The sequence below is a fragment of the Anastrepha ludens genome, chromosome Y (assembly GCF_028408465.1).
Source record: "Anastrepha ludens isolate Willacy chromosome Y, idAnaLude1.1, whole genome shotgun sequence".
NCBI classification, from domain to species: domain Eukaryota; kingdom Metazoa; phylum Arthropoda; class Insecta; order Diptera; family Tephritidae; genus Anastrepha; species Anastrepha ludens.
The window spans coordinates 4,840,903-4,860,821 of record NC_071504.1 but is presented as its reverse complement, the minus strand read 5'-3'; the positions used below and the strand labels follow the sequence as shown (position 1 = coordinate 4,860,821).

General features: G+C 38.4%; 1 protein-coding gene across 1 annotated transcript; it reads left to right on the top strand.

Moving 5' to 3' along the window:
- Nucleotides 1–11,234: 11,234 nt before the first annotated feature.
- LOC128870593 (WW domain-binding protein 11-like) lies at nt 11,235–13,502 on the top strand. The gene is made up of 2 exons (XM_054113245.1): nt 11,235–11,406; nt 12,583–13,502. Exons 1-2 carry the CDS (start codon nt 11,235–11,237, stop codon nt 13,500–13,502), a joined length of 1,092 nt encoding a protein of 363 aa, XP_053969220.1.
- The last annotated feature ends 6,417 nt before the right edge of the window (nt 13,503–19,919 follow it).

The window sequence follows — 19,919 nt, the reverse complement described above, 5'->3', positions numbered from 1 at the left end:
CACTTTATACATGACCACCCTGTATATGTATGTACGTACATCCCACAGATCGAATATTTTTATTTTATAGTCACTATTAAAGAAGGCAAAGGTAAGTAGTACCAACCTACTTATTTTGTTGAATACGTAATGCAGAAGCAACTTATTATAAGCAAGGTCTTTCTATGGAGAAGTGAAATAATTCGTTGTAGGAGCCTATTCATTCTGACCGCATTTGACTCCAGGAAGAGCGACTTTTGAGGCCTTCTCGAGCCGCAGCGCGCTCTAGCGGATTACAAGACTTTCGTGGCCGGCTCGGCTTCGTCTCGGCTACCATCTCACACCCGCCAAGAAATCCAACTTTCTGGCCTTGGGTTGTAATATACTATCGTTAAAGTCGTTAAAAAGTTGATGTTGACTTACCTTAACATTAGGTATGAAATTAATAACAAATAACGTAAAACTTTTATCCACTAGAACCAGAGAATGTTAATGCAATGAGAAGGTGCAAATGTTTCTGGGAGCTTTTTTTAGTACAATTGAGATTTGAAAGATTTGTAATAAGGAAATTTAGCACACCGAGTTTATAGACACCTCACTGACTTTTGCCCACACAAAAATTAGAAACACCACACATGTTTCACCTCAACACACAACACATTTCTCACCTCGACATTCAACCAATTAAATTTTTACTATTTTCGTATTTTTGAAATAATAAGCGAATAAGTAAAATTTATTACATAAGTTTTTTTTCACTTACATTAAAAAAAACGAATTTAAAAACAAAAATTAATAAAAAAAGTCTTCGCCGGGAATTGAAATCGAGTCTAACATGTGGCGAGGAAAAATAGGCGGTGCGTTTATTTCTTCGACTGCTTATTTTTTTACCATTTCGTTATTTTTGATGTGATAAGCGGATACATAAAATTTATTACAGTTTTTTTACGATTACATTAAAAAATTAAAAAAATTTAAAATGAAAAAAAAAAAATTTGCGCCGAGAATTGATGGCTAGTCACGTGGGGAGGATAAATACATTAAACCAATTAAATTTTTACTATTTTCGTATTTTTGAAATAAGAAGCGAATATGTTAAATGTATTACATAATTTTTTTTTTCAATTACATTAAAAAAAACGAATTTAAAAAAAAAATAATAAAAAAAAGTTTGCGCCGGGAATCGAAATCGAATCTAACATGTGGCGAGGAAAAATAGGCGGTGCGTTTATTTCTTCAACTGCTTAGTTTTTTACCATTTTGTTATTTTTGATGTGATAAGCGGATACATAAAATTTATTACAATTTTTTTACGATTACATTAAAAAATTAAAAAAATTTAAAATGAAAAAAAAAAAATTTGCGCCGAGAATTGATGGCGAGTCACGATAAATACGCAGAGCGTTTATTTCTGCGCCTGCGTTGTGAACAAAAGGTTTGTGATGTCGACGTAGATACATACATATGTATACGCGCGTCGCGAACAAATTTTTTATAAATTCTGAAGGTAATTCATGAGGTTTTTCATTACATACATTCATAAATGAACGTATACTCTATATGTAATATACATAAATGATGGTATATGACAATAAAAAAATAAATAATTGATTGGCGCGTACACTTCTGTTAGGTGTTTGGCCGAGCTCCTCCCTCCTATTTGTGGTGTGCGTCTTGATGTTGTTCCACAAATGGAGGGACCTACAGTTTCAAGCCCACTCCGAACGGCAGATATTTTTATGAGGAGCTTTTTCATGGTTTTTACTATTGTTGTTGTTGTTGTTGCTGGAAGTAAGTCAATTTACAATAAAATTGCTTATTTACTAAATTCTTATTTGTGTAATTCAATATTACTATTGTTGTAGTTGTTGCTGGAAGTAAGTAAATATTGGCTAATTGCAAATGGAACAGATAAGTAGGGCTCTTCACATTTTGTCGCGATCACTTCCGTTCGCACAAAATGTGAATTTGCTGTTCTTGCATTTTTTTGAGCAGCGAATATTGACTGTGTTAACTCCCCCCTTTTTAAGTATCAGCGTCTCGCTGATAAAATAAACAAAGATGATATAATCTAGCATTTACTTATTGCGATTGGTTTGAAATCTATTATTGGAGGAGTGAATTGAAATTTTCTGTGGTAAGCTGATCTGGTGTGGAAATAGAGTATTATAAATAATACAAGTCCAAGAAATATTGCTAAAAAACTGTAACTTATTGACATAATAAACTTGGATGAGATGTAATTTAATTTTGTTACATTCGTCAGATGGAGTTGGTGAAGGTATTCTAAATCTATTTTTATCTCTTTTTCAGTTAAGTCGCTTGAGAGTATAGGAGGTAGGATTTGGTGACACGTAGTTTGCCAATTTGTATAATTTATACCGCCTATAGTAATAGTTTCGTTATAAAAATTTATGATAAAGGAAAGAAATGAAGACTGTTCCATCTGTGATTAATTCTATTACAGGATCATTTCGAACTTGATAGTCGCAAGTTGCTTTCCCTCCCGCAAGGATTTGTGGAATACAATGGTTTTCATCCAAAGGTTCTAATTGATTTCTTTTGCAAATTGTTATGTCGTCTATGATCATGCATTTTTCACGAATGCCGTATTTTCCTTCCTGTGCAATAAAAAAATTATTAAATTGAAGATAAATTTGTTTGTTATTTTTTACTGTCGACCGGATGAGAATTTTGTTATACAAAATATCATCGGTTTGTGGCAAGGATATGACGTATAGGAGAAGCGAATCTTTGACTATCATTGACGGCTCTGCGTATCTGAGAGCTTCTAATTCATTTTTGAAAGGTAGAGTTTCGGTTTGGGAAATTATATTGGCTATATCTGCTTTATTTAATAAATGAGAATGAACTATACCTTTTTTTGCAAGTTGAGTAGCTAAAACTATTTGCGAGATTTCATATTTTATTAATCCTAACTTATTATATAAAGATTGTTCGAATCTAACTGTATCGTTTGCGTCGATTTCGTCAAGTATTCTATTGTAATTATCCAGTATTTTATTAGTCGTTTTAATTAAGTAGTTATTGATCGTGTACTGTTTGTTGCTATTTCCTGTGAGGTCATTCGTTGTAGTCACGATTTCGTCCCAGTCGGTTGCGTCTGGATTACCCGCGAGCCATTTCCAGGCTGAGCCAATCCAATCGATTGATCGTTTGTTCTTTTTAACGTTTCTAGTCCGTAACTGGTCTACAAGGTTATCGATTTGCGAAATTTGGTAGTCGAGTTGCGGAGTTAGAGGACTTGTTCTGCTAGTCTGATAGCGTATAATGGGTTTAATGTCATTGAGAATACGTTCATAATCGTCCAAGTCGATGGCGTGTATGATTTTGTAGTAACCGTTTGATATTTTTCCTGTGCCCTGTTTTATAGTCACCAATGGGCTTTTGTATTCGTATATGTCCACTATTGCTTTTGTAAACCATGGTTTCAACCTAGTAAACGAAAATTGTCAATTTTTCAGATGAGATTTATGAATCTTTCTGTTGTTAGTAGTGGTGATTGTTATATTATTGTCTTTCCCTACGGTTTCTTTTTTATAAATAGGTTTATTTTTCTTTTTTATTTGTTTGTCTTTCTTGAAAACGATTTCGACTGGTTCATATGTTTTAATTTTAGTTCTTTTTTTGTTGTGCCAATTTAGCATATTTTTTTGGTTCCTGGCGAGTTCGTGCTTGATATCGTTATTAACAATATCCTTGAAGTCCTTCAGTTCTTGATATTTTATTCTGTTAATCCTGCCAAGGAAGACGTCAGATGGTTTCTTGTTCGTTGCCGAATGGATTGTATTGTTATATCTGTCAACAGCTATGTTAATGATTTCATTAACAGAAAAGTCGGGGTATTCGGCTTGAAGACATCGAACTATTTCGATTATGGCACAGTGGACGCGTTCCACCGCACCGTTTACTTCGCTTTTCTGAGGAGGGGTCAAATAGATTTCTATTCCTAAGGCCTCCAAGTAGTTCAATGTGATTGGGCTAATAAAACTGCCCTCATTATCCATTACCAACGTTTTCGGGACAGAGTAGAAATGAAGAAGTTTTATCAAATTGTCTCGGATATGTAGAACAGATTTATTTTTTATTCGAAAAAATTTCACAAACTTTGATAATTTATCTAAGCAGGTTATATATTTTTCCCCTGCAATTTCGATAATATCTATATGGAGAATCTCAGTGGGATATGATGGAATGGGTGTGGCTTGGATTTCGGGTTTGGGAGGTCGGCGTTCGTACTTGTTACAATGGCAAATTTCACACGATTTTGTGTAATCTTTGATTAATTTGGCCATTTGAGGGAAATAAAATTTTACCAGTATTTGTTCTTTATTTTCTCTCCCGTTCCGATGAGCTCTTTTGTGTTCTTCTTTAAAGATGCGGAACTTCTCTTCATCGCTAGAGACATCGCTCACTATCTTCTGGGTGATTCTAATTCTAAATTTTGAAAAGTATTCCTTGACGATTTCTTGTAACAAGGGAATGTGTTTTTCTGGGATTTTGACCCCATTGACTAAATTTGGGCTGAGGTTATTTTTTAATATTGTTCTTATATCCTCCTTGTTAAGTCTTCTTTTTGACACGTAGTGTCTTTGATAATTTAGGTGTGGCCGTTCATGATGTTCTAGTTCTTGTCCTTCAGAGGAGCCTCGCAATGAGGAATCAAATCTGTATTGTCCTCTTCTGCGCTATGTTGGGAATTATTATCTGAAGACGTTAAAACGTTAACTTCAGTTGGTAATCGCGATAGAGCATCGGCCACTGTGTTAGTTTTCCCAGGTTTGTAATATATAATAATTTATAGTTGTATTCCTCTATTCTTGCCTTCCATCGTTTTAGTTTAGCATTGTTATTGCTATTGCTTAAGGCGAAGGTAAGGGGTTGATGGTCAGTTAATATTTTTATTTCCTTAGCACCGTAAAGGTAGGTCCTAAGCTTGTCGAGTGCCCATATAATAGCAAGCATCTCCTTCTCAATCGTTGAGTAATTCTCCTCGGTTTTATTAAGGGATCTGGAGACGTATGTAATTGGCTTATCTTTGCCAATTTCGCCCTGAGAGAGGACAGCTCCAATAGCTACAATGGAAGCATCTGTTGTCAGGATGAAGGCTTTGGTGAAGTCCGGAAATGTAAGGATCTCCGAAGACACAAGTAACTCTTTTAAGTCATTAAAAGATTTCATAGCCTCTTTGTTTAGTGAAATGCTAACCCTTTTCGATTGATTTGCTTTTGTTTGAGCGTAAATACCTCTTTTTGGGTTTGTAAGGGGCTTAGCAACTTTCGCGAAATCCCTTATAAATCTTCTGTAGTAAGAAGCTAAACCTAGGAAGCTTTTTAGTTCCTTCAAATTTTTGGGTGGCAATATCCTCTTTATGGAGGAAATTTTTTCAGGGTCGGGTAGGATTCCATCCTGTGTGACAACATGCCCTAAAAATTCTACGTTTGTCCTGAGGAATTTCGATTTTTCGTAGTTGACTTTTAGTCCTGATTTTTGAAGTAATTCAAACACAAGTTCTAAATTTTTTATATGTTCTGCCATATCTTTCCCTACGATGATAATATCATCAATGTAGACGTAACAGCTTTTGCCGATTAAGGGTTTCAGAACATCATTAATCATCCTTTGAAAGATCGATGGCGCGTTTCTAAGTCCAAACGGTAGCCTGGTAAATTCGTATTTACCATTGGCCGTTGAAAACGCTGTTTTCTTTATATCCTTTTCCTTCATTTTGATCTGGTGAAATCCAGATGTTAAATCTAGTGTGGTGAAGTACTTGGATTTGCCTAAACTTGCTAATGTGTTATTTATATCCGGTATGGGATATGTGTCAGGAATGGTTACTGCATTTAAGCGTTTGAAATCACCAGTTAGTTAGTTAAAACCAGACCCATCTTTCGTGCTATAATGCAGCATATTAGGAATAAAATAAGAGGACCGGCGGATACAGCCCTAATCTCTTACAACATATTTAACGATGACTGGGAAAAAATTAAGACCTGCCTCTCCAGACAAGCGTGATCTCAGAACTCTAGAATACGAACTAACAACATTAAGCCAGAGAAATTCTAGTGTAGACCACTTTTACGCCAGGATTAACTACCAACTCTCACTTATAATAAACTAGCAACCCGCCCAGCTTCGCACGGGTATAAAATATATACCCTATGTCACTCACTGAAAAAATGATTAAAATCGATCCAGTAGTTTTGGCTTATTCATTACTGCCCGTGGTCCGCACGCGTTAAATTTGGAGTAAAACAATTCTCCTTTCTTTATAGCATGAAGATTTCCTGCTATCTTTGGGATATCTAAATTCATACCCTACATTTTTGCATATTAACTTTTTGCATTTTTGCATATGTATTCATTTTATTTTTACAATAATTAATATGGTATATTACAGAATGTCTTTATATACAACGTTCATAGCCTTCTTGTCATTAGACAATACAAACATGTTTTCTCTAGAGGTTACTCTTGAAAGAGCGACATACAGTTGGCCATGTGAAAAACAGTCAACACTCAAATCTAAGCCTGCAACGTTGAAGGTTTGACCCTGAGGTTTAATAATGGTCATTGCAAAAGATGTCTTTACCGGAAATTGTAAGCGTTTAAATTGGAATGGTAGATCCGATGGTATCAGAGGGATTCGGGGAATCAATACATCTTCTCCGGTACCACATCCTGTGAGTATTGTGCACTCTATTATGAAAATTTTCAGTGATTTTACCAGCAAACGCGTGCCATTGCAAAGTTTCGGTGGACTTAGGTTTCTTAATAAAATAACAGGACAACCTATTTTCAGCTTCATTTTGTGAGGAGGGAGTCCAGACGGGTTCAAAGAATTTAGAAATTCTGTAGGAAAATGAACAGCTTCTTCCAAATCGAGAACAGTATCGACCGAGTAGTATATTTTCGTCGGCGCATCAATCTTTGAAATAATCAAGTTATTTACTTTATCTACTTGTTCGTTAGTTGGTGACAGAATAGCTCTTTCTTTAAACCAAGATATTGTCTTATAACTTATGTTATCAATGTCAGGATAGACATTGTTGACTAACTCTTGGATGTTGTCTATCGAAACACAAAGGTTTTCTAGGTTAATCCTTTCTTCACTTTGTGTAAATTCTCCATTACCAACTTTTTACAGCATCTCTGCAAATAGCCTGTCCTCACATGAAGATGGCGAAACCCTCATATTAGTTTTAAGCTCTAATTTATTGACATACGACTACAGGTGGGATCTTTTTAGCGAAGCATTTATTTCGTCAGCACGTGTTCCTCGAGTCACAACTGGTAGGATTTGACGGAAATCTCCTGAGAACAGAATTGTACATCTACCCATAGGTGAATTGTTGTTGCGCAAATCGCGCATTGTCCTATCCAGTGCTTCCACAGACGTCTTGTTTGACATGGTAGCTTCGTCCCAGACTATTAATGAGCAGTCACGCACCAATTTTCCTGTATTGCTCTGTCTAGAAACACTACAGACGCTGTTATCATCATCGGTTGCGATTTTCAGCGGGTGCTTGATTGTAGAGTGTGTGGTTCGGCCTCTTTCCAAAAGAGTAGCGGCAATGCCGGATGACGCAATTTTTCCGGTAGATCTCAATTACTAATTACTGATGTAATATCTTGATAAATATTGTTTTTAATTATATGCTGTAAAGAGCCATATACATAGATTTATATGAAAACAATAATGTATTTAAGGTATTTAATTGGATAAGGATTAATGTTGTACCTATTTGTTGAAATCGCTTCGAAAATAAGCTATTAGTTGTCGTAAAAAGTAAATGACAAAAAATGTTATTGTATGGAATCGATAGCAAACTAAACGCGTTCCGAATCAATAAAAACTATTCAAAAACTGTATTTTAATTATGTGCGATTTACTAATATAGAACGTGAAAATAGCGTTTTATTTCGCTGTAAAATTGTATGTACATATAATAACATGGAATTCAGTACATACATAGATACATATGTACATACGTCCAAAATGAAATAATGCGAGCGATTCGTAAATACATACATACATACGTCACCATACGATGTAATTCAACATTAATGAGGTGTGGTGAGATTATCGCTTAACGCCTGTTGCTTCATTCGGTTGACAGCGAACAAACACACAAACAGCTTTTTTTGGAAAAAGAGCTGCTTTTGTTTAAACAATTTTGGTTAAATAACAAATAAATCAATTATTTTTTTTGATGCAGAACGAAAGTAAATATTTCAAAGTTAAACTTCAAGAAAGTTTCATTTTAATTGGTTGATTCGTTTATGATTTATGGCCGTGAAAACAAAAAATTTATGTTTTTTTGCCACATTTTGACCGATTGCCACGCCCCCTTTATATATTTCTTCACATTATATAGATATAAACCTTCCTCTTCAATCAATCTATCTTTAAAAAAAAACCGCATCAAAATCCGTTGCGTAGTTTTAAAGATTTAAGCGTATAAGGCGACATAGGGACAGAAAAAGCGACTTTGTTTTATAATATGTAGTGAATATATATTTAATAATAATTTAGTTGTGATTTTTTGTATAAAGATACAGTACTATCTCGATAATCCGGACACCCTTAATGTTAGGGGTCGTCCGGATTATGGGGGTGCCCGGATTATAGATGATTTTTGTTTTTCAACTAAACGTTGTTTTTTTGAAATGAACATAACGCAATTCAGATATATGTATGTACATAAATAGTTTTATTAAATACAGTACAATCATACTTACATAATAATATGTACATCTGTACATAATCAAACATTTTTTTATTTAGTATGTACTATTTCATTTCACATTTAATCGCGAATTTTCTAATGGCATCACGTTTCTTTTTTATGTCAAAAACAGTAGATTTGTTGACACCAAATTCTGTTTCAAGCCATCTTAATGATTTTCCTTTATCAAGGAGATCTAAAATTTCAAATTTTTTCTGAAGAGTAAGGGTTTTATGAGCCCTTTTATTAAATTTTCCACTGCTCATAATAATAATGTCCACTCAATTCAGTTTGTCACTAAAGAATAAACACAACGCGTTATTTATGCTGTTGCATTTCGTATACATATATAGTTGTTAAAGTACCGCTATTTTACGAAAAACTCACAAAGCAAACTACAAATTAAAATACATACATATGTATGTACATATTGGGAAGCAAATTTGAAAAATGTCCGGATTATAGAGTAAAAAATGTTAAACTGTCCGAATTATGCAGTTGTCCGGATTATAGATGCGACCGGACTACCGCGTGTCCGAATTATCGAGATAGTACTGTAATTTCTTAATATATTAACTTACAATAATACGAGGAACAGCGTCACTTTCACTTTGGTCATCACTGGACGTCCTGGTTCTTCCGTTTTCGAAGGCTTATCTCCGTACTCAGGTACATGTTGTGTCACGGTAGTAGGCGGCTGCAGGCGGTTGTACAATACTTCAATGCGGTCTCTTGGATATTTGATCCTGATGAATTTTTTGTGGTTTAAGGATTTTATTACCAGGTAAATTTGTATCCTTTCCAAATAAAAATCTTGTAGGATTTATCCGTTTCAGCTTTTTGAAAGCTAGGATATTGATAAACTTTTCGTGGTTTTAAGGTTTTATTTCACACTCTCTTTTTTTTTTTTGAGCTTAATTAATTACTCAATAAACACTAGAAAATGTTGTATCCTTTTTTGTTTAAAAAATCTTCTAGGATTTATCCGTTTCACTTTCTTGAAGTTTTAATTTATGTTGGGCGCCAGTTATCGACTGCGGGCCACGACCATTGAAAATGATTTTTAAGTTTAAACTGAACCTGATTACTTTATTTACTGATGTCTTAAATAGTAAAAAATTGCTTACTCGCTAATACAATTTTGCTTACTTACTAAATTCTTAGTCTGCTAGAATTTACAATAAAATTGCTTATTTACTAAATTCTTATTTGTGTAATTCAATATTACTATTGTTGTTGTTGTTGTTGCTGGAAGTAAGTCAATTTACAATAAAATTGCTTATTTACTAAATTCTTATTTGTGTAATTCAATTCTACTATTGTTGTTGTTGTTGCTGGAAGTAAGTAAATATTGGCTAATTGCAAATGGAACAGATAAGTAGGGCTCTTCACATTTTGTCGCGATCACTTCCGTTCGCACAAAATGTGAATTTGCTATTCTTGCATTTTTTTGAGCAGCGAATATTGACTGTGTTAACTTATATACATACATATATACCTACTTGCCTTCTAAACTTCCTACAAAATAATTGTATTCATATGTTACTACATTCATGCACGTTCACACATTCATGCATACATATATGCGCGAGCACAGCGCTCACTTCTAAAAGTGCACAAAAGCATATGCATATTAGCAGCAATGAAATAAACTTACTGTAAAATAAGAGTGCGGTTTGTTTGTAGGCTACTGTGCAGACATTCAGCCTTCGCATGAAGCACAAAGTGCCAAACATTTAATACATATTGAAGAAATCACTGAAGCTTCTGCGAGTTGTTGATGTGCAGTATTGTTCATAACAAAAGAGGCTAATGTCTCAAAATTTGTAACGAAAATTTTTCAATCAATATGTATGTACTTTTTATTTCAAAGCTGTAACACTTAACACTCGACATTAATATATGTAAGTATTCATATACCAAATAATAAGTTACACTTCATACAAAAGGTGTAAAAAGGTATCTAAGTACAATATATTATGGGGCAGTTTTGTTTTCGCTTCATAATTCATAATTTTCGGCACAATGCTGTGCCTTTGAATGCGTGCGGATTAATTTTTAGCGAATCGTGTGTGAACAACCGCATATCTATTGTAGATATCCGTATTTTCCTGAAGGGTAAGGAGTAGGCGGCCACAGCGAATGGTTGTTGTTCTTTATATGCCCTGTGTCAAGTGTGCGCAGAAGCTTGTGTTCTGGGTTTGTTAGAATGGTGGTAGTTTGTACATATATTTATACACATATGTGAGTATGCGCGTTAGGCCGGAGTCACACTATGCGTTTGCACCGCTGCGTTGAAAACGCTCCGGCGCGAAAGGATGGCAATGACGTACGCGTTTGTATGACAGTTGTCACACTATGCGTTGTCGCCGCACCTACCGGACGGTTGCCGCAACTTGCTGCGGCGATCCGGCTTGACCGTAAGACCGGAAGACATCGACGACACAAGTATTCTTACGAATACCGTCACACTGTGCAGTTCAAACGCAGCGTTTTGCAATCATGTTCGATACGGATAAATTTATAATTTGCATTCAAGAAAAGCCGGCCCTTTGGGATAAAAGTGCAAAAGAATATAGTGATAAGAATGCAAGAGAAAAAGCGTGGATAGAAGTTGGCGAAAATTTTTATCAAGAGTGGGCGGAATTGGATGTTAATGAGCGGGAAGAAAAAGGTAAGAGATTTTTTTATTTTCATTTCAATTGTTAGTTTATCTATATAATTAAACAAATTATAATCTTAATACATATATTGGGCCTGAAAAGGCACGGCTCCGGGACCCATAAAATAATTCGCGAAATAATCACGAATTTCTAATCCATGTCCACGTGGGCATTGCCCAACTTCATCACAGTCCACTAAGGTGCATGTGTCACTTTCTTCGTAATTAATCCCATCTCTTTTACGAACAAAATTATGCAAAATGCAGCAAGCTTTAACGATTTCATCAATGAAATCCGGTTGTACGAGAATAGGAGTATGGAAAATTCGCCATTTGTTGGCTAATAGTCCAAATGCACATTCCACGGTCCGTCGACATCTCGTAAGTCGGTAATTGAAGACCCTTTTGCATGGATCAAGGCCTCGTCCCCAACCATTACGAATGGTTGAGGATTTTCGTCCGTATTTGGCAATAATTGAGGAGGTGGTAAATTTAATTGACCTGAGTAAAGTTTTCTGCCTAATGGACTGTCCCTAAATACTGTAGAGTCTCCTTCACTTCCATAGGCGCCCACATCAATAGCAATAAACCTCAGGTTAGCGTCGACTACCGCCATTAACACTATAGAAAAGAATTTCTTGTAATTAAAAAAATTGGACCCTCCTTGTCGAGGATTAATACAACGAATATGTTTGCCATCTATTGCACCAACACAGTTCGGAAAATCTGTCTTTCTATAGAATTCCTCAGCGATGTCCAACCACATATCTGTCGTAGGCTCCGGCATTTCCATTGTTTTTAGACATTGCCAAATAGCATTACACGTTTCTCGAATGATTGCTCCTATTGTGGGTCTTGCGATGTAAAATTCAAATTGTAATGCCGAGAAACTATTTCCTGTAGACAAGTACCTGCAAAAAAATAAAAAATAATGAAATATTAATAATTATAATAAATTCTATAGTAGGGCTTACCCATATTTAGATGTATAATTAAAATTTATAGTATTAATTATCATGAAATTTATTGATTTTTTTATATTCTTACAGGAAAGGAAATGAAATGCAAATGGCGCCATATCAGGGACAACTTTTTAAAATATCTAAATAGAGGGAAAAAGTGGCGATCCAGCAGCAAAAACAAAAAAATATATATACGCTGATGCTCTTCAATTTCTATTGACTACAGTAGAAAAACGTAGGACATCAGGCAATATCGAAACCACGGATAGCAGCGAAACCCAAGGACCATCAGGAAATACTGTTGATGAGGAAGAGGACCATCAGGTGCAACCACCGTCAACCAGTTCTGGTAGCGGATTGCAAACACCATCACGATCTGCATCTCGTCAGCGACAAAATGAGCGATTTACACCGTTTCAAAGTGCTCTATTACAAAAATTAGACTTGACAAATACCGACCAAGGCGATGAAGATCCAGATAAAATATATATTCTGTCACTTTTATCTGATTATAAAAAATTAAATGACGATGAAAAAATGGATTTTAAATTTCTGACGCTGGACTTCTTTAGAAATGCACAACGCAGGCGAAGCTCGCACTATTCTGGATTTAACACATCCATGCAAAATGTTCCACCATCAACTCAATCATCGATGTATGTTTTTTCGCAACCGGGATCCAGATCGACTGATTTTTCTTATCAATTGCCGCCGTCATCATATCCCATTCAAGGGTCATATCCAACGCCATCGCCAAATTCTATGCAACCACCATCACCCATGCATCAATCGTCACCATCGCCGTCATTTGGTCAAATGCAAAGACCTCCACCAATACCAACACCATCGCCAACTTCCATGCAGCCACCGTCGCCCATGCATCAATCGTCGCCATCACCGTCACTTCTCCCAATGCAAAGTCCACATCCAATACCATCGCCATCGCCGACTTCAATGCAACCACCATCGCCCATGCATCGATCGTCGCCATCACCGTCACTTCTTCCACTGCAACGTCCAAACCCAATGACAACACCATCACCAACTTCAGTGCAGTCACAGCCAGCAAGAGAAACAACACAACATTCTTTTCATGAAGAATCTTCAGAATCCTCGACTTCCATGGACTTTTATTACCATCATTAATGTAGATTACTTTTTACTTATTCATTATTGATGTTATTTACGAAAATAATATATTAACGTATTATTATTTTGTGATGATATTATAATTTAATATACATATATCGATTTTTTACATACCTGAGTGTAACTGTCAATCTTTCTTCTGCACTTATGGAGTTTCGAAATTGTGTATTTTCTCTTGATATCAGAGGTCTTAAGATTTCCAGCAACTCGTCAAAAGATTTTATTGACATTCGATAATATTTAAAAAATGTATCACTATAGAGGCGAATATTTTCAAAAAACCGTCGAAATTTCTCAGTTGATTCACGATGAGCAAAGAATGGATGGACCCATTGTTGGCGATTCACTGGCTCTCTCAATAATCCTTCCGCTTCCAATAGCGAAATTGCAATTATTTTTTTTCTCAAAATTTTCCGGGACATCTTGTTGTGCTTACAGAATGCAGCAGACTGACGCAGATTGACGCTGACTGACCGTACAGTGTGACCGGTCGATCCGGTGCGGTGAAAACGCACAGTGTGACCCCGGCCTTAGGCTTCCTGGATGGGTATTGGAATATTTTCTCATCAATATGTGTATGTAAGTAGTTCAGATTTGACTGAAGAGATTAAATACATACATACATATATGAATGCATATTCATATGCATTGCCTTGATGGCTTTTTTACATATAAAGAAAAATACCTAAGGGACCTGAGTCAAATATGGGACGATGTACTGCATACACGACACGTCTTTTACGATTGCGCTAAACTACAATTACTAATGAAATTTTCTAAATCACTCATTTATTCGATGCGCAGTTTTATATGCACATATTCTGCGCTAGTTTAAAGTTTGTATGCATAATTATATGCATATTTTTTTTTTCTTTTTTTTTTTTTTGGAGGTGGCAAAAAGCATTGAAAGCCGAAAAGTGTGAGACTTGTCTTTCTACTCACCCACTAAAAACCCCACCCCAGCTCCGTTTCCCTCCCGCCGGACGACCGTTAGGTAATACTTCACGGGAGGGAGAGCGGCCTATTGCCTCTTCATGAAAATCTGTGCTGAAGTTCAGCACGTCGCAGTTTGGTATTTACTTATCGTTAAGTATTAATTCTGGGAGGCGAGCGGCCTATTGCCTCTACTTGAAAATCTGCGCTGTTGTTCAGCGTGACGCAATTTGGTGATTCCTAATACCGTTAAGTATTACTAGGTACTACTTCACGGGAGGGGGTGCGGCCTATTGCCTCTACGTAACAATCTTCGCTGTTGTTCATTGCGACGCAGCTTGGTAATTACTATCCTTGCCATGTTACTGACAGCGGACCAATATTCTTCTGAGTCAAGCATGATATCTACTAGGTTGCTAACCATTATTGGCTTCCCCACCCTGTCACTCAATTCTACTCTTTCCAGCTCGAAACGAGGGCAGACAAAGAAAACATGTTCTGCATCTTCAACTAGACTGTCGCAAAAGGTGCAGTACGGGTCATCTTCGTGCTTAAATCTATGCAGATAAGCCTTAAAGCATCCATGCCCACTAAGTACTTGGGTCAGGTAGAAATATATTTGGCCATGTTTTCGATTTATCCATCTTGTGATATTCGGGATCAATCGATATGCCCATCGTCCTTTCATGGAGTTCCTCCATTCCTCCTGCCAAGTACGGATGTTTCGCTCCCGTTCAGTCCTTCGGTTAGTCAGCTGTGCTGGATCCGCTCGATGTTTTTTTATTTCAGCGAATTCTAGTGCAGTCAGCTTAACTTGTAGCATACCCGCGAGGACTAATATAGCATCTTCCGATACTGTGCGGAATGCACAGCACACCCTGAGGGCACATAACCGGTATACTGATTTAATGCCTTTCATGTATGTGCTGCAGTTAGTTGCTTTGACCCAGGCTGGTACCGCATATAGCAAGCTAGATGATACCACACTGCTAAGCAACTTCCTAGAAGCCTGCCTAGGTCCTCTCGTATTCATCATAATACGTGTCAATGCGGTTACAGCTTTCGCTGCTTTATCGCTGGCGTTTGTTACATGCTGTTTAAAGCTCAACCTGTGGTCAATCATTACCCCGAGATATTTGATGTACAGCTTAGATTCTAGTGCGTGGTCCCCTACTCTGAGATTTGCTGTTTCAACTATTTTCCTGCTACTGATGAGAACTGCCTCTGTTTTATGGTTTGCAAGGCTTAAACCACTAATGCGCAGCCAATCTTTTGTGATATTGATTGCTTGGTTGCAAATCGCTTCGGCCTGGTTTAGGAATTTAGCAACGACTACGATTGCAATGTCGTCAGCAAACCCTATGATTTGGGATCCTGGAGGTAGTTGGAGACGCAAAACTCCATCGTACATTATATTCCAGAGGAGTGGGCCCAACACTGACCCCTGTGGTACTCCTCCGGTTACTCTGTACCTTTTCATTCCTTCGTCGGTTTTGTATTGCAGCACTCTGTTAGTGAAGTAGCTTGCAATAATTTTCCGAATGTAGGCTGGGACTCGGAAATTCTCCAGCGCATTTAGGATTTTGCCCCAGTTTGCTGTATTAAATGCATTTTTTACATCTAACGTTGTGACTAGGCAATACTCTTTATCTCCGTTGAGCCAGCGAGAACCTTCAATCGCTTTGTGAGCAATGCGCTAACCGCTATAACAGCATCTGTGGTAGAGCGTGTTTTACGGAAGCCATATTGGTGCGGCGATAACCCTCCGGCACTTTCGATGCAAGATTCCAGGCGATTTACAATTAGCCTCTGTAGTATTTTCCCTGCCGTGTCCAGTAAGCATAGTGGGCGGTATCCTGAGGGATCTTCCGCCGGCTTAGACCCTTTTGGTATTAGCACTAGCTTTTACAGTTTCCACACTTTCCATTCTTCTAAGCAGGAGTTATAAACATCCACAAATATTTCTGAATGCTTTTGGATTGCCAACTTCAGAGCTTCATTCGGGATCGCATCGGGCCCGGGTGCCTTATTGCCTTTGATCAGTTTGCATTGTGCAAAATTTCGTCAGCGTTGGCCAGGCATCGATTTCCATCGTCTTCCATACAGCTGGCAGCATTGGCTGCGATGCCTTGCTGTTGGGGGAACAATGTTTTGACCACGTTGCGCAGAATAACCGGGCACGTCGTGGGCAGCGGTTTGAAGGCTTTTGTTTTTTTCATCACCAGCTGGTATACAAATCCCCATGGATTGCTGTCAGCATCCTCGCATAGTTTTTGGAAGCACTGGCGTTTGCTGCTCTTAATTGCATTTTTTAGCGTTTTCCTTTTTTGTTTAAATAGAAGTCTATTCCTTTCAAAGCTGGTAGTACCTCTCGACCGCTGATATGTTCTTCTTGCTCTATTGCATTCTTCGCGTGCTGCAGAGATTTCTTCCGTCCACCAGTAAACGGGCTCTCTGTGGTTTTTATTAGGCCTTGTTTTACTCATAGCTGCATCACATGCTTTAGTGAGTTGCCTCATGACTTGGTTAGTTTTTTCAGCCGCATTTCCAGTAGGTGTAAAATTTGCCATCATTATCTCGAACACTTCCGGGTCCAAAGTTCCAACCCGGTATCTGACCTCGTGCGAGTTAGATGACTTCGGCCTATCATGTTTGCCTATATCGCAGAGTATTGCAAAGTGATCACTACCAGTGTAATACTGGCTAAGGGACCATCTCGCACTACTCACGAGGCTCGAGCTAACAAATGTCAGGTCGATTATTGACCCTTTCCCTGCTCTTTGGAATGTTTGCTGGTTTCCGGTATTCATAAGCGCTATGTCAAGCATAGCGAACGCTTCTAAAAGGGCTTTTCCTCTAGGGGTGGTTCGAGGGCATCCCCAGTTCACAGCCCAAGCGTTAAAGTCGCCAGCTACAATGGCCGGACTATGATCTTTAATGTCATGTGCAAGTTCTTCCAGTGCGTGTATGGCTTCCGCTAGGGTTAAGCTAGGTGGAAGATAGCAGCTGTAAACAAACAGCTTAGCAACATTCGTACATAGCCACGTGTTGCGTTTATATTCGTCATTCGTGACCTGATCATTCCACAATTCCATATAGCCGATTTGCCTGTTGTGTCGGATGCCCAATCATTCCCATTTCCGTATTTATAGGGTTCGCTGAGTATTGCAATATCTATTTTGTGCTCTCGTACAGACTGTTCGAGCAGGCTTTGAGCCTTCTCGCAGTGATTTAAATTCAGTTGGAGAAACTTCATTTATGTCGCATTTCTTTGAGTGCTCTTTGATATAAAGGGCACTTGTTGCTAGTCATCGCGTGTGCGGTGTCGCTTATTTGTTTCTTTTTGCAAATTAAGCAACTTGCTATTTGGGTACAACTCTTCGCCTGGTGATTTTTACTGCCGCATTTAAAGCAGAACTTGGTGAAGTCGTCCGTACTTTTGCATCTCGCTGCGACATGCCCGTACTCCATGCACTTGAAGCACCTTTTCGGGTCAAGTTTTTCTCTAATACGGCAGATAACTAGGCCAATCCGTATTTTGCCTGCTGCTGTAAGCTTAGTGGCGATCTCTGGTGTAACTTTAAGGGTCGCCGTTTGCGTCCCACCATAAGCTTTTCGCAAGTTAGCAACTGCAGACAAAGACACATTTAGTTCCCTGAATTGGCTAGTTATAGCTTCATGGACTTCGTCTTTCGTCGTGATTTCGTCGAGGTCACGAATTTCGATTTGGCGTAGTTCAGTTAGGGCCCTTACTTCCACTACATCTCCTAAGGCAGCTTTAACTGCTTCGTTGATCTTCTGAGTGTTTGGATCACAAGATCGCTCAAGCACCAGTAGCAAGTCCCCATTTGCAGTTTTCTTAACACCGTATACCTTTGAGTTAAGCTCCTGTAAACATGGCCTTGTTTTCACACGTTTCAGGATGTCCGCGTATGAGACATTGCCAACGCTTTTCACAACGATCGCGTCTTTACGGGGCGGTCTCTGTCGCCTGCGATTTCCCCTCGTGTTTGCTTCGTCTTTTTGCTTCCCGTCTATTTTTGGACTTTTATTTTTTTCTTTACGGTTTTTCTTATTTATTACCGTGTTCCATCCTTCGGAGCTGGTTTGCTCTTTTGTTGATACCGGCGTTGCCTTCAGTGTTCCCTCGCGGTCACTTTTGCTCTTTTTTGCCGGGCTTTTCCGTGCAGCGACTGAGTCTATACATCTCTTTGGCGTATCATCCGTGACGCGCTTTATAAGAGGCGATGTTTGCGTGCATTCATTTTTCCCTTCGAGAACCACACTTTTTGACCGTTTTAGCATCCTTATTCTAGAAGTCAGAATAGACCTTTCTAGCTTCTTATGGAGCTCAGAAATGCTCGAAACCAGATCAGGCATTGGCTGGTTAATGTTACGCTTTGGGAGTTCCATCATCTCCGTTAGCTCTTTAATTTTGGCACTGATGCTGCGGTTGAGCTCTTCTGTTGTGGCCTCCTTTGCGACACTGCTGTACGGCATGCATGGTGACGCAGATCGGGTTCTTCCAATCAACGGAGGCGAATGAGCCAATCTCGAGCTCCTTTGAAAGGGGTTTTTTACCAGCTCCCCACTGCTGTTATTGCCGTCTGTAGTCTCCTTTGGCAAATCCAATGATGGTTTGATTGTTGCTATTTTAGCTTCTTCTAAGATATTTATATTCATATTTTGGTTACTTGAATTCATGGTTGTTGGACGCCAACTCGTAAGCCGTTATCCCTAACCCGGTGCGTAGTCACTTATTCATGATTCCATGGTTATCTTTGCAAGCAGGGAGGCCATGCGAGGGTTGATGAAGGCTCCTTATGAGAGCCTAAGTTCAGAGCCGAATCAGTGCTAACTAGGAATGTTACATCTAGACCTACGCCGACACTTAATGGCGACGGGATATGGAGCGTTCTTAGAGATTTGCCATAGTTTTAACGGGGTGGGGGCGGCTGCACCATTAACCTGAATGCCATTTCAGCTAGATTTCACTCTGCTTACTAAAGAAACAGAATAGTGCAGCCGTCAGCTCATGGTATATTAGTATGTTCCAAACATTTTCCAGTATATCGTAATTAAGACCTTACTGTGCTCGGTCTTAATGTAGATCGTATTAAATTAGCAGCCGCCCCTAACATGGGGGACAGACGCTGACCAGGGAGCCGCCCAATATGAGTCAGTCGCTTCTGGATTTTTGTATTTTCACCATGCCTTTGCATGGTGAGGGGGACACTTATTTTATTAAAGGCGGTGTCGTTTCGCCTTTGTCACAGAAACCTCTTCGGATTAGCTAGCTTTTAGACCGCTTCCTCCGTTTCTGCCGCTCATTGTCGGGGGCTGCTTATTTGTTAGATCTTATTCGCAACTAACCTGCTACTACAGGCCGTCCGGCTATCCGCAACCTGCCGACCCCCACGGTAGCTTAGAGCCCAGCTTTGTCGCCCGATCCCTGGGGAGCGCGGCCTCCATACATATGCA